Raw genomic sequence first — 15371 nt, forward strand, 5'->3', positions numbered from 1 at the left:
TTGATAGTTTCCCAGGATAGTGTCTTTTGCTAAGAAGAAACTAATATTGATTCCAACAATTACTTAGTGATAGTAATCGCAAAATCGGGATTGAGTATTAAAAGGGATCAAGATTTCTACTTCGTGTGAGAATTGTCCACTAACAACGACATCAAGGGTGTCAACAGAACATTTCGACGGAGTGTTCTTGTGTTGAACCATTATGTTGAATCCGACGAGTGTTGGAAAAGCTAATGGACATTAGTAAGGGAGCATCAGTTGTAAGATCGTGATATGTGACATTAACTAGGATCTAGTTCTCAAGATCTAGCAGGTTGTGTCACTAGTTTCCAGCATGAGATGCGTAATACTGTTGAGATGATAGAGATAGTCGATGATCGTCTTAGTAACCAACGAGGATTGCCTTTGGGATTGAAAACTTTGCAAGATCGGGAAGGATCGAATTCTTTCTTTCCAGTCAGTAAGTCATATCCGTGCAGACTGTTTTTCAAGGATATTGTGTTTTAGCAATGGAAAATGGTCGGGAGCGTGATAAGTATCTAGTGATGATCATGGTGTCAGCAGAGACTCCGCGGTGAGTTATACCAAGTGCAATGACAGTCAAGTTTTGAGACGGAATATGGAGCATTTCCATATGCCAGTGCAATGCAAAATGTCCCAGTCGAGCATATTGGTGGGAGCTTGCCTTAGTCTTGATGTGTGTACAATGATTGCGAGTATATATAACTATTAGGAGGATGTCCATCGATTTGAAATTCATGGGTGAATAACCTACGATCGAGATGATGTAGATCATCAGAGATGCGATAATTGCCATTGCGGTATATGCGTATAGATTTGCGGGTCAATGGTTAAGAGATGACTTTACGTCATGAGTTCCAAGTAACGATATTCTCAACGAGGTACAAGTTGGGTTATACTAAGAAACGTGAACTGTGATTCGCACTAGACATGATGTACTGAATTCCCAATATTGATTGGGAAGCTTGTTTGCTTCAGGAGGGCATGGGAAGGATAACCAGTCTGGAAATCGTGTTAAACAGTTATGTTGAAGTATAGCTTTGTGTCAACTAGATTCCCTTGAAGAAAAAATCATGATAGGATGTGTCAACACGATGTTGAGATTGGTGTTTCCTGACTTGATGTGTTGTGCACCAAGAGCTTTTGGAACCATCAGATGGTTAGATTCAGTTAGTGATTCGACGAATGTCGTAAGACAGTCGGGTTATGACTTGGTTTTCTTCAGTATAAGATTTTTCCTTGGGACGATGATCTCGATCGAGCGGGTGTTTGTATCCTTCGTGATCAGGGAGATCGTGGTCAGGATGGAAGATGTATCAGTGTTGTGATACATTAGCGCCGGAGAAGTTTGATTGTCCATAAAGTAGCGCAGTAGTTTCAGTCGGGAGAATGCTAATACGGTTCAGCATTAATGGAGCTTGCAGAAATTTAGACAAGAGTCTGAGTGTGTCGGAAGCTATTTCGACCAGACACTCGAGCAAGTGTCTATAGTACGTTCTTGAGGTTTTACCCTAGATTTCTAGGACGAAATGTTTTAGGGGGGAGAATGTAGTGACCCATATCCAGAATTAGCGATTAATGTGTAATTAATCGTATGATTGTGTTTAGGTTAAGTAAAACATGATTAAGGAAATTCTTGATGAATTAACGGAGTCCGAAAATGGATTCAGAACACTAAAAAATAGCCGGGAAGGTTCCGAGTCTTAGACAGGATCGGAGGCTCCGAACCTAGGATCGGATGAAGTGGCTGAGTTCGGAGGACCTGTTGCAGTTCGGATGGGCAGAGTTCGGACGCTCCGAACTTGGATCGGACGGTCCGATCTCCCTCAAATAAGATAAGATAAGAAAATGATTTGATTGGTCAAGACTAGAGTTCGGACGATCCAAAGTCTAGGATCGGACTGTCCCAACAGTGTTCCGGCCAGGTGTTCGGAGGAGTGACGTCAGGGATGACGTAATATTGGGATCGGACAATCCGAAGTCCTGATCGGATGGTCCAAAGTGCTTCCAGGTGACACTTGTCACGCATGCAGAGTTCGGATGGTCCGAAGGCAGGTTCGAACGATCCGAACCATCGTCTATAAAATGAGGCCGAGGGGCTCATTTCAGAAACGCACCAACTCCCTCTTGTTTGCCCGCGTGGTTCTATTTAGGGCTTTGGGTACTCTTATTTTAGAGTTGGAGTAGAGAATATATCATAGTATAGTCAGACAGTGTCTGACCTAGTTGTAGAGTAGTGATCGTGTAGCAGAGTTGTGCTCGAGGCTGTGTAGCTGCAGCAGGGGTGTGCCCCTTGTTGCGGGATAGTCGCCATCAGTGGGCTGACATCGGACGCAGGTATAGATATGGTCTCCTTAATTATTTAGGAGTATGCAATAGCTTAGTTAAGACATTTAGAGCTTAATTAATGATGCATGAGTATTTGAATTGTAGAGTTGATGATAGGCTTGGAACCTAGAGTGAGACTGCTAAGACTGCCTATATTAAGGTAAGTAAGTACTGACTGAGATTGCCAGTGGATATGCATGCTTATATGTTGCATTTATGTGTTTGCATTTATTTTTATGTGGCATACACATGTCATATTGTGTCTATACATCTTTTGAGATGATCTAGTTAGGGTTGCTCAACCCTGTTGGGATGTTTTGATGTCGAGTACCATTGCGGCCTACGGGATTAGCCAGGTACTGGCATCAAGGTGACTCCGTGGTCCGCGTCCGAGATTCGGGAGTGAGTGGTCGCGCACAGTGGTTAGCGACTCCGATGTGACGAGCTCATGTCCCAAGTGCCAGTCTGAGCAGTTTGTATAAAGTTATCCCAGATATGGATACCCAATCATTTGCATGCATCATATTTGTATGTTTATCCGTATTTGCGTATTGAGCTTAGAGTTCACGACCAGTCTTTTTTGTATATCTGGACACCCAATTTGAAGGGGCAGGTGTAGGTGCAGGGTTGAGCAGCAGGAGTTTGGAGTAACCAGTGACCAGTGAAGACATCAGGATTAGCTGTAGGTCTTTACCCTTAGGATTATTTGTAATTCGATTGAGTTTTATATTGGTTTATTTAACCGGTTGTATTCTGCCGGTCTGCTTTTATTTAAGTCTTTCGCAGCAATTTATTTTAAATTCATGCTTAATTATGCTCTAACTATGATTAGGTAGTGGATCCGGGTCGGGTCGCTACAAAGTGTCTTGCTATTCCAATTCCTGTCATTGTTATTGTCATCGAATCCAATTCGTAATCTACAAAGGATAACCCAAATGTCAACACTATGTCCCAAGAATCCTATTTCATGCTCTGATACCATAAATGTAGTGACCCGTATCGTGATCACCTACTAATCAGAAAACTTAAGCATGCAATTAAACTGTAAAAAAAAACTTAATCAGAGCAACCGCAGAATTAATTCAAAACACTGAACCTGCAGAATACAATCGGTAAATAAACCCAAATAAATAGAACCCACTCGAATTAACTTAATCAAGTAAAGAAAAACCTAGTGGCTAACCCTGCAATCCTGCCTTGCTCACCACCTAATTTCAAAATCCGCTAACAAGATTGGGTAAGAACCCTACTACAGGATATTACAAGGGTACTAGCTCAAGATGATCATGGATGAAGCATAATAGCGTGACATAATATATATGCAGATAAAATTATGCCATACATACAATGCAATACATAATACATGCATAATCAGTCAGGATATCTCGAAAAGTACTTTTGTACCTAAATAAATGTCCTAGATGTCCCAGCATCTACATTACATCACTACAGTTCAAGATAATAATGTTTTACTCATAATGTTATAAAAGTCTTAACTAAGCAAATAGATACTCCTTAATTCTAATAGGGATCTCGGACTATACCTACGTCCGTCGTCAGCCCGCTGATGTTGATAGCCCAAAAACTTAGGCACAACTCCGCTATGACCATGGAGAAGCTTTGCCAACACCCGCCCCTTGATAAATAAGGATGGAAACCCTCAAGACTACTTATAACACGAGAGAGAGGAAGTGGAATTGGTGCAAAAATCTGAAGTTCGGACCCCTTATTTATAGATGGAGATCGGAAGCTCCGAACTCTCAATCGGACGTTTCGATCTCCGCATTCATGCCACGTACCAAACTGCCACGATCAGAAGCTCCGATCCATACTTAGGAAGTTCCGATCTTATGCATGCAGCTACGTGTTCAAACATCAATGACACGTCACAAATGCGCATGGTCTAACTACGATCGGAAGCTCCGATCATACTTCGGACTTTCCGATCTCTCCAAAGCTTTCGAACTCCTTCACCCATTTGGACCCTTCGAACTCTACAAAGCATTAGGTTTGGACCTTCCGAACCACCCGGGCCCAAATAAGCCCATTAACCATTTTTGGACATTCTGGATCCAATTTTTTGGTCTGTTTGGTATAATTAAAATATTTTAATAATGTTTTATTAATTCTAAAAATGTTTAACCAAATTAATCAGATTAAATGGGACTGGGCTAATACACACACATAAGCAAAATATACGAAGATACAAGCTGTTTGAGCACTCATAAAAAGATACATCAAATCTGCTCAAAGTTCCCACACATAGAAACTATATATTTGATAGTTGGGGATCATCAAGGATAAAGAATCGACTCTTTATTGCTTATCTACGAAAGAGAAGTTGATCTACTGTTTGAGTCTATGGATTCAATCATTACTGTATTTTGATTGTTAGAACGAGGTGACTTAACTTTTTGGTGTTGTAGGAGTTCCGGTCTAGGTAGAGGGTAAGTCATACGATATGAGTTGGTTGTATACAAGAAGTTGTATAATCCAAAATCTTCTAATGGATCCGTCCCTAGTGGAAGAAGGGTGACATAGGAGCAGTTAAGTCTTTGAACATCCATAAACATATTTGTGTTATTTACGTTTCTTTCAATCTTCATTTGTCGATTGTTCTATCTGTTATTTGACCTTTTTTTGCACATTTATTTTTTAACTAATTAACATTGACACACGAGAAAGAATAAGAGCTAATTGCTTAACATCAACTGATTTCATAGAAAAAGATTGATAAGTGAAATGCTCACTGAAGTTGCGATAGAGCAGTCACAAGGCAATTCCCAACAAAGGGATATGGTCGGATATCATAATATATAAATCCTTAATTGTAGCAAAAAAAAATTCGTAAAGGCTTGTAGTTGACTTTGAGAAACAAGTTATATTGTCATGGATGTGTTGAATAAATATTTATATGGTTTTAAAAAATCCATGATGGATTTGGAGTTCCAAATCAAATTAGATTCAACCTCCATAACTATATTTTTCAATGAAGTTGCATAATTCATTAGGAAGATTAATAACACAGATATATTTGATGCAATTGACTTAGTATTTTGGAGGATTTTACTAAAACTACCAAGTATTTGAAATATAAAATTGAGATCAAAGATATGAATTTTTTATTTGACTTATGGGTTCGATCATATTTCCATGAAGGAATATATGTTATGTAGTTATAGTACACAACGAAGTACTAAAATACATTTATATGGATATATTACACTCATTGATGGTTTATTTTGATTTATTATTGAAGTGATTAAAATATCTTTGGTTTTGAAGTACTATATATAAGCATCAATTGAAGATAATGTGGTCAATATTTTCTTAAGGGCATTGTCGATGTCAAATTTTGAGAACGTAGCATGTAATATCGGGCAATGACTTAAAGTTTCAAGTGATCCTTGTGACAGGGGAGTAATTCAGATTGTACTCTTTATGACTTGTATATGATTTTCTCAAGTGGTTTTTCATTACAAGATTTTTAATGAATCAATTATTAAGAAACAAGAGATGTCATACACTTTTTTCTTCACTAAGTTTTTATGCCATTGATTTTTTTCTGGTAAGGTTTTAACGAGGCGCACTGTCGTTTGGAGACATCTAAGAAGATGATTTTAACAAGGTTTCACTCTTGGGCCTTAAGCCTTCTTTTATATAATATAATTGAGATATGATTTTCTTTCAAATAATAAAATTGGGATATAATTTACTCTAACATGCTTTTTGGTGGATCTACTATATAAATCCAAAGGTAAAACAATTGCTCAAAGATTTTTTCTATGGCCGAAGCTGTGCAAAAGCATTCACCCCAACCAAGTGTGGCAGTTCAATTGGTGATTTTGACTGAACAAGGAAACCACAAGTTCAAAGACTTGCTGGTGAAATGAATGTAGTGGTTCCTAGAAACACTACCTTTTCTACTAAGAAAAGAAGTAATTACTTCATAAATCAAGATGACCAAACTAATGTTTTTCTCGAGGTGTTCGAGGGTGAAAAGCCTAGAGTAAACGACAAACTTTTTGTTGGGGTAAATTTCTGTTATCCGACATTCCTCCTGCTTCGAGGGGCCAGAGCCTCAACTTATGTTTCAACATTGATGCCGAATATATATTAACTTATCACAATCATTAAGGTCGATACCATCTGGCCCAAGGATGAGATCGATAGGATGTTGAAGGACGTGGATGCGTATAAGGCAGATGGTGAGCGTCATAAAAATAAATTTTCCATAAGGAGGTCTCTGGAAAACTACATATATGGCACGAGGACATGTTTTTTAGAATAAAAGAAAAGAGTTGGAGAGCAAGTGAAATTCTTTTATCACGAAAGACAGCCGCAGTAGTAATCTGCCAGGGAGAATCTGGTTACTTAAAAGTTTTGATTTGTTGGGGAATTATCATTACCATCTGAGATGTAGCTAGAGCCTCCTGTCACGGACTTAACTCTTCTAGAATCACGTGCGGACTTTGCTCCTTAACTTAGCCCCTTGTGATTATTAGCAAAGCAGTTTTTGTAGCGCAAGTGTGTATGCAAGTGTTTAAGTGAGAAAAAAAGAGAGCTTTTATAATGCTTTGTACTACTTTCAACTTTGTGATTTACAAATGAGGGCTTCAACCTTTTATACTAGTGGCTTCCTACAATGAATGACTAAGATCTATTTGATCCGACGGTGCAGATTAATTCTCCAAAAGCTTCTTGCACCTATACAAATCTTTATGCTTTCATATACATGCTTCTATACAAGTTTTATATTTACATGTGAATTCTAGAGAGCTCTAATCTAGAATGTTCTAAAATTTATGTAACATCTACAATGCACCATACTCTAGAGATTTCCGAAATGCACATTAATTAGGTGCCGGTTCTTGACACTCCGCCGCCCCCCTCAAATTTTTCAAATATATATATATATATATATATATATATATATATATATATATATATATATATATATCATTATATAATTATTAATTAAATAAAGAGTAATAAAAAGTTAAAATAAAATTTTCACTCATTTTCACACCCTTAATTTTTAAATTTATAAATATTTTTAATATTATTTAAAACCATGAACTCTTACCTACATGATTTTTTTTAATGACATAAAAATAAACTTTATATAAAGAATCATATAATATTAACTATATTTGCAAACAAAAATCAAACTTTATCAAAAAAATCACATAATTTTAACTACATATGCAAAAATTTTGAAAAACAATTATTCGATTATTACACAAATAAAAAAAATAGTTACCTATAAAGTAAGCATTTACAGTTTTTGAATTTGGTTTTCACATATCACCAAATTTTGGATAGACCCGTCAAAACGGGTCGGGCCCGTCGGGCCAGTCCGTCCCGCTATGAAAAATTGGCGGGTTGTGTTGGGGTTTTATTGGTCCGTTTGTTGGGGTTTTATTGGTCCGTTTGGAGGCGGGCCTAAACGGGCCAACCCAAACGGGCCGCGGAGCAAAGCGGGATGGCCCGCCCGTTTTTTAAAAAATATAATTTTTTTTTTAAATATGGGTATAAAATTACTTATTTTTAAATAATGTGATTTTAAAATTTTAAAACTAGTATTTGATATATTTTTAATATCTTACATTTTTATTTTTATGGTTAAATATTTATTTATATTATTCATATTATTTTAAAATGTGATTTTTTATTCAAAATATAATCGTTAACATCAAAATTTTACATGATTTGTTTGATTGTGACATTTATTATTTATTATTATTTAACATTGTTGATATATATTTTTCAATCGCAAATACTAATTTTGTTTTTTTTATTTTTTTAAAATTTTGGCGGGTTCACCCGCCTAGCCCGCAACCCGCGGAGGGGCGAGGTGGGGCGGGTTGGGGTTTTTATGACCCGTTTGGAGGCGGACCTAAACTGGCCGCGGGTCGTGGTGGGGTGGGGTGGGGCGGGGCGGGGTGGGGCGTCTGACAGCTCTAATTTTGGATGTATCAAATCATTAAAATTATAATTATTATATAATTTAGAAAAGTGGAAACTAATAACTGGTATGTAATTGATATATTAATTAGATTTATTTAACTATGAAGGTTTCATTATTAATATAACGTGAATTTTTAATTCTTAAAATTGTAATTAAATATGAGTTTAAAGATAAGATTGATACTTTAATAATTATTTGTTAATGTACACTTTTACATATATATTTCTGAACTTTAAGAATTAATTTAATCGTTACTTAGTGATGCGATTATCATAAAATGGGTTCTCGGGGGTGGGCATGATCCCGAGTAAAATAACAGCGAGTTTTCTCCTTTCTCCAAAGACGGAGCCTACGCACCAAGAGACAATAAACTCGTCAGTGGGGAACCGAAGAGGTTCTCCGACGTCTCCACTCCAATGCTTAAGTTAGATTAAGATGTATGGAGTGGGCTTATAGTATTTGAGAAAGTGAGTGTGTGCCGAAAAAATGATAATGATAAGTGAAAAATTCCAGAAGAAGTTTTTTGGGCCAGGTGCCTGAGCCTGGCCTCTATACTTGTCCTCCCGGGTCATTAATGATTACTGGATATTGTCTCACTGACAGCTTTTGGGTCGATGAGATGGTTATTGAAACGACCCTATCTTCTAAACTAAATTAAATAATAAAGAAAATACTGATTTATAAAAAAATTTGCAATGACTTGTTTGAAAATACAACAACCCACCTGTCTCAACTCGAGAATTTAATTCAACTAGTAAAAGACACCAAAAACCAAAACAATCATGATAAAAATAAACTTCTGAAATTACAACATCCAAAATTTCAACTATTTCAACTTTTACATGCCCTTAAATAATTCTATAAATCCTTAAGCTTACACTTAACCATTCAACAAAACAAAGTCTTAAAAGTATGAAAGTAAACTCTTTGCGGAAGTCTAGCATAGGTCGGAGGGATGTGTTGTGCCCGCATCGCAGTCCACTCGATAATCTTGCCCCTCGATCTCAACAATAATCTAACCTGCACCAAGAAAGCATAGTGAGTCTAAAGACTCAACAAGTATAGGCGGTGAAATAACAAGGGTTAAAAATACATGTGGCAATACTTAAAGTACTTGGTATGAATCTTGATGTGTAAGATTAGCAAACACGATTACAATTTGAATCGCACCCTCTGACCAATAAACAAAAGATCCAAAGTTTTGCCCAATCTTTGAAACAAGTAAAATTGATAGGATTTTGGATTCCCATCTTTAATCGACGGTACGATTAACAACAGAAACCACAACAATTGAAACCAAAGAAAACCTTCAGATAACTTGTATCTGACAATCTTCAGTGAGAAACAATCGACAAACGCTTCCAAGTAATTAAACTGAGAAAGTTTGATTTGAAAAGCCAAAGCAAAGCTTTGTATAAAATTCTAAAGAGAATTTCAATAATTTGTGTATAAATTGAATCTGAATTTTTATTAATGAAATAAACAAAAGTATTTATAGTTTACAATCAAAAATAAAAGATAATGCAAAATATAATCTAAAGATATCAAAGATATCATCTAGAAAGTTTCCTAGTATAATTAAAAGACTCAAAATATAGAAAATAATTCCAAAATATCAAAAAGTCTCGCACACACACAACACGCCGAACTGTGTGTAAAATTCGGAGGCGCGGGCACATGGCTCTTTGGAATGACGCGCGGGCGCACGTTGGAAGTGGCGCAGGCGCGCATAGAAATCTGTCCAGAATTCTTGAAAACACTCGGCTTAGGAGCGGGCGCGCATGCATCTTGGGTTGTGTTGCCTATTTTTGTATTCTCTTTGACATTTTCTCCGCTCTCTTGACTTCTTTGAACTTCAATAACATTGTAACATCCTTCAAAGTGATCTTCAAGCATTTCAATGCCTTCTTGACAATTCACCATCAATGACTAAAGCGCATCTTTGAATTTCTTAGCTCTACCCCTCGTAACTGGTCCTCTTGGCATCTCCAACGGATCCTTAGCCACTTGATCAGCATGCGAGCCATCCATGATCGCATCATCCTTCCCTTCTTGAAAAGGATTTGTCCTCAAATCTTGATTATCACCTACATCAAATGGAGACAAATCAGAAACATTGAAAGTAGCACTGACATTATACTCACCTGGCAAGTCTAATTTGTAAACATTGTCATTGATCTGCTCCAAGACTTGGAAAGGTCCATCGCCTCTAGGTAACAACTTAGAACGCCGCTTCTCCGGAAAACGCTCCTTCCGCAAATGCAACCAAACCCAATCACCGGGTTCAAACACGACCTTCTTTTTACCTTTGTTTGCTTGCTTTGTGTATTGCAAGTTCTTTTTCTCGATGTTCGCTTTCACCTTCTCATGCAAATTTCTCACAAACTCAGCCTTTGTCTTTCCATCCATATTAACCCTTTCACTCATCGGTAACGACAACAAATCCAACGGGGTCAATGGGTTAAAACCATACACGATTTCAAAAGGTGAATAATTCGTAGTAGAATGCACACTACGATTATAAGCAAATTCAATAAATGGCAAACAATCCTCCCAATTTTTCAAGTTCCTTTTAATGAAAGAACACAACAATGTCCCTAAAGTTCTATTAACTACCTCAGTCTGTCCATCGATTTGTGGATGGCAACTAGTAGAAAACAACAACTTAGTTCCAAGTTTACACCACAGTGTTTTCCAAAAGTAACTCAAAAACCGAGTATCCCTATCAGAAACAATACTTCTAGGCATACTATGCAATCTCACAATCTCATTAAAGAACAAATCTGCAACATGCGAAGCATCATCTGATTTGTGACATGCAATAAAATGTGTCATTTTTGAAAACCTATCAACCAAAACATAAATAGAATCCCTTCCCTTCTTAGACCTAGGTAATCCAAGAACAAAATCCATGGAAATATCTACCCAAGGTTCGTTAGGTACTGGAAGTGGAGTATATAACCCATGTGGTTGTGATCTAGACTTTGCTTTCTTACAAGTCACACACCGCTCACACATTCGCTCAACATCATGCTTCATATGCGGCCAAAAAAAATGTTCATGCAAAATTTGATATGTCTTAGTCACACCAAAATGCCCCATTAAACCACCACTATGCGATTCTCTAACAAGTAACTCTCTAATTGAAGACTTGGGAATGCACAATTTATCCTTTTTAAACAAATAGCCATCATGCAAGTAAAATTTATCCTTTGGACCACGCATACATGACACATAAATCTTACCAAAATCAACATCACTCACATACAACTCTTTCACATGCTCAAACCCCAAAAATTTAGAATCTAAAGTAGTTAAGAGCACGTACCTTCGTGACAATGCATCCTCCACTACATTCTCCTTACCTTGCTTGTACTTGATTACATAAGGAAAAGTTTCTACGAACGCTACCCATTTGGCATGTCTTTTATTCAACTTTTGTTGTCTCTTGAGATGCTTCAAGGACTCATGATCCGTATGAATCACGAACTTTTTTGGCCTCAAGTAATGATGTCATGTCTTGAGTATCCTCACCAACGCATAAAACTCCTTATCGTAGGTAGGATAATTCAAAGACGCTCCACTCAACTTCTCGCTGAAGTACGCCACTAGCTTTCCCCCTTGCATCAAAACGCCTCCAATCCCTACACCTGATGCATCACATTCGATTTCAAACATATTAGTAAAGTCAGGTAAAACAAGTAAATGAGCATTAATCAACTTTTGCTTAATGATATTAAAAGACTTCTCTTGCTCCTCGCCTCAATGGAATGGAACGTTTTTCTTGATGACCGTAGTCATAGGCGCCGCCAATGTGCTAAAATCCTTCAGGAATCTCCTGTAAAAACTCGCAAGACCATGAAAACTCCGAATTTGACCAATCGATGTAGGTGTCGGCCAATCTCGAATGACACTTACCTTCTCTTCATCAACCCTCACACCTTGTGCACTCACAACAAATCCAAGAAACACGAGTTCGTTTGTATAAAACACACATTTCTTTAGGTTAGCATATAAATGTTCAGCACGCAAGGTGATTAAAACAACTCTTAAGTGTTCAACATGATCATCTAAGTTTTTGCTATATACCAATATATCATCAAAATAGACAACCACAAACTTTCCAATATATGCACGCAAAACATGATTCATTAAACGCATGAAAGTACTAGGTGCATTAGTCAAACCAAAAGGCATAACCATCCATTCATACAACTCATACTTTGTTTTAAATGCAGTTTTCCACTCGTCTCCCTCTCTCATCCTAATTTGATGATAACCACTTTAAGATCAATCTTGCTAAACACACAAGCACCATGCAATTCATCTAACATATCATCAAGTCTAGGAATAGGATGCCTATACTTAATGGTAATATTATTTATAGCTCTACAATCAACACACATACTCCAAGATCCATCATTTTTAGGTACTAACAATACAGGTACAGCACAAGGTGACATCGACTCACGCACAAAACCTTTATCTAAAAGTTCACTTACCTGTCGTTGCAACTCTTTAGTTTCCTCCGAATTGCTCCTATAAGCTGGACGATTCGGCAATGCACTCCCGTGTACCAAATCAATTTGGTGCTCAATTCCTCTCAAAGGTGGTAATCCTTGAGGTAGTTTCTCCGGAAATAAATCATCGAATTCCTGCAATAGAGAAACAACAACGCTCGGAAGATCTCCGGCTATATCACTTGTGTTAAGGAGTACCTCCTTATAAATCATCAACACAAGTGAAATTTGAGAATTCATAACATCTCTCAACTCACTCTTTTGGGCTATATATATATTTTTTTCAGCCTCTTTTCGCTCAACTTTTTTTTCATCATTCTTTTTTTCTAAGGCCATCTCACTACTTTGTTCAATCTTTTTTTCGGCCTCTTCCCTCTTTTTCTTTTTCATTTGATCCTCCAACACTTGCTTTGGAGTCATAGACAACAATACAATGGACTCTTTTTTCATTACAAATGAATATTTATTTTTAAAGCCATCATGAACTACTCTCCTATCAAACTGCCATGGTCTACCCAATAAAATATGACACGCTTGCATAGGGACCACATCACACAAGACCTCATCAACATATTTGCCAATAGTAAATGGCACCACAACTCGCCTATTAACTCTCACCTCCACACAGTCATTAAACCATTGGAATCTATATGGTTGAGGATGCTTCAAAAGAGATAACCCCAATTTTTCCACAAGTTCACAACTAGCTACATTGGTGTAACTACCCCTATCAATGATAAGACTACATACCTTTCCCTTTAAAAAACAACGAGTATGGAAAAGATTTTTCCTCTGGCTCTCTCACTCTTCTCTAGGTTGTGCATGTAACGCTCTCCTGCTCACCAATAACTCACCAACAACAGCCCCAAACCCATCCTCATCATCAGGATCTACCAACGCAGGCATTCCATCATAACTTTCCTCCTCACTCTCCGACTCTACATCACCACGAGCATTAACAATCATCAATTTCTTATTTGGGCATTGGCTAGAGATATGGCCAATACCTTGACATCTAAAACATTTAATATCTCTAGAATGAGTATTAGAAGTTTCAGATGCACCTTTAACCACTTGCCTTGGTGTCTCCGATCTGGTGTCAGGTTTTGGTTTGAACACCTGCTTGTTGTCCTCCCGTTTTGCAACGTTTGGACGCCAAGAAGTCGACGATCCTCCACCTGAAGGAAATCGACCAGCTCCTCTTCTCTTGAGCTGTTGTTCCACCTTCATGGCCGTCTGCACCATCTTATCCAAATCTAAACAATGGCAAAGCTCCACTTGGTCTTGGATTTCTCTATTCAATCCGCACAAAAATCTGGCCATTGTAGCTTCATGATCCTCCTCAATGTTGGTCCGGATCATCATGGTCTCCAACTCCTTGTAGTAATCCTCCATGCTCCTTGGACCCTGCTTCAAAGTTTGTAGATGCCTGTACATCTCACGATAATAATGGTTAGGCACAAACCGCTTCTTCATGACACGCTTCATCTCTTCCCACGTCTCAATAGACGGCTCTCCACATCTCCTTCTAGTGGTCACTAATTGATCCCACCATATTAATGCATAATCTACAAACTCAACCACTGCCAACCTCACTTTCTTAAGATCAGAATAGTGATGGCAATCGAATACAAACTCCACACGCTTCTCCCATTCCAGATACGCCTCCGGATCAGATTTTCCATGAAACGATGGAATTTTCATCTTAATACTACTGATATTCCCATCCTCCTTACCACTCTCTGTATATTTTCCTCGCACCGCTTCTCGCCTATGTCTACCCCCATGTACTCTTCTCTCCTCATCCCAATTCTCATCAAAACTTTCCTCATCATCTTCGAAATCATTTCCCTTCCTATTTTTATTTTTATTTCCACTACCACTACTCTCCTCCAACTTACTCATCCGCTCATGAAGAGGTTCTAACTCCGATCTCACCACCCTAGTAAATTGCCCCACCAAAACCTCCATTTGAACCTTGGAAATTCCTTGGTTCACACTTTCACTAGAATATTTATTAGGATTCATGGTACCTGCAAGAAAATCGTTAGTAATAAATTTCCTCACACAAGTTCTCATAGTTCACTCCAAACGAATCACTCAATCACTCCTTTTTTTTTCTCAAATTTATGGAGAGGCTTTGCTTTGTAGAATAAAATTCAAACCTTCAAGTTTAAAAACTTTTAGACGCTTGATAATTGACCCACAAAGATTGCACAAACACAAGAAGGAATTTTATGAACAATTTGACTCTGACTCGCTTCAAGGATGAATAAAGACAAAGGAATTGGCCACAAGCTACTTTTCTTCACCTTTTTTTTTAAAATTTTCGGCCCCACTATATATTTTTTTTTTGACCGATTTTTTTTTCTTTTTTTTTTGAATTTATAACTTGTAGCACAAGACACGAGATTTGGATAACAAGTTTGAAAGAAACGACACAGAAATTTGATAAAGAATAGACTCAGATGAAGAACAAAGGATGAAGTACGAAGAACACGACGAACACGAAGAACAGAGATAGATGAAGA

At 37.5% G+C, this 15371-nt stretch overlaps 1 protein-coding gene across 1 annotated transcript; it reads right to left on the minus strand.

The window, feature by feature from the left end:
* Positions 1 to 8571: 8571 nt before the first annotated feature.
* LOC140879312 (uncharacterized) lies at positions 8572 to 14085 on the minus strand. Its single transcript, XM_073282988.1, has 7 exons — positions 13684 to 14085; positions 13402 to 13596; positions 12823 to 12975; positions 12239 to 12439; positions 10682 to 10942; positions 10465 to 10570; positions 8572 to 8669 (listed from the first exon to the last, which is right to left on the minus strand). The coding sequence occupies exons 1-7, from the start codon at positions 14083 to 14085 to the stop codon at positions 8572 to 8574; spliced, it is 1416 nt and encodes a 471-aa protein (XP_073139089.1).
* Between the last annotated feature and the right edge of the window lie 1286 nt (positions 14086 to 15371).

Source organism: Henckelia pumila, chromosome 2, assembly GCF_033568475.1.
Source record: "Henckelia pumila isolate YLH828 chromosome 2, ASM3356847v2, whole genome shotgun sequence".
NCBI classification, from domain to species: Eukaryota; Viridiplantae; Streptophyta; class Magnoliopsida; order Lamiales; family Gesneriaceae; genus Henckelia; species Henckelia pumila.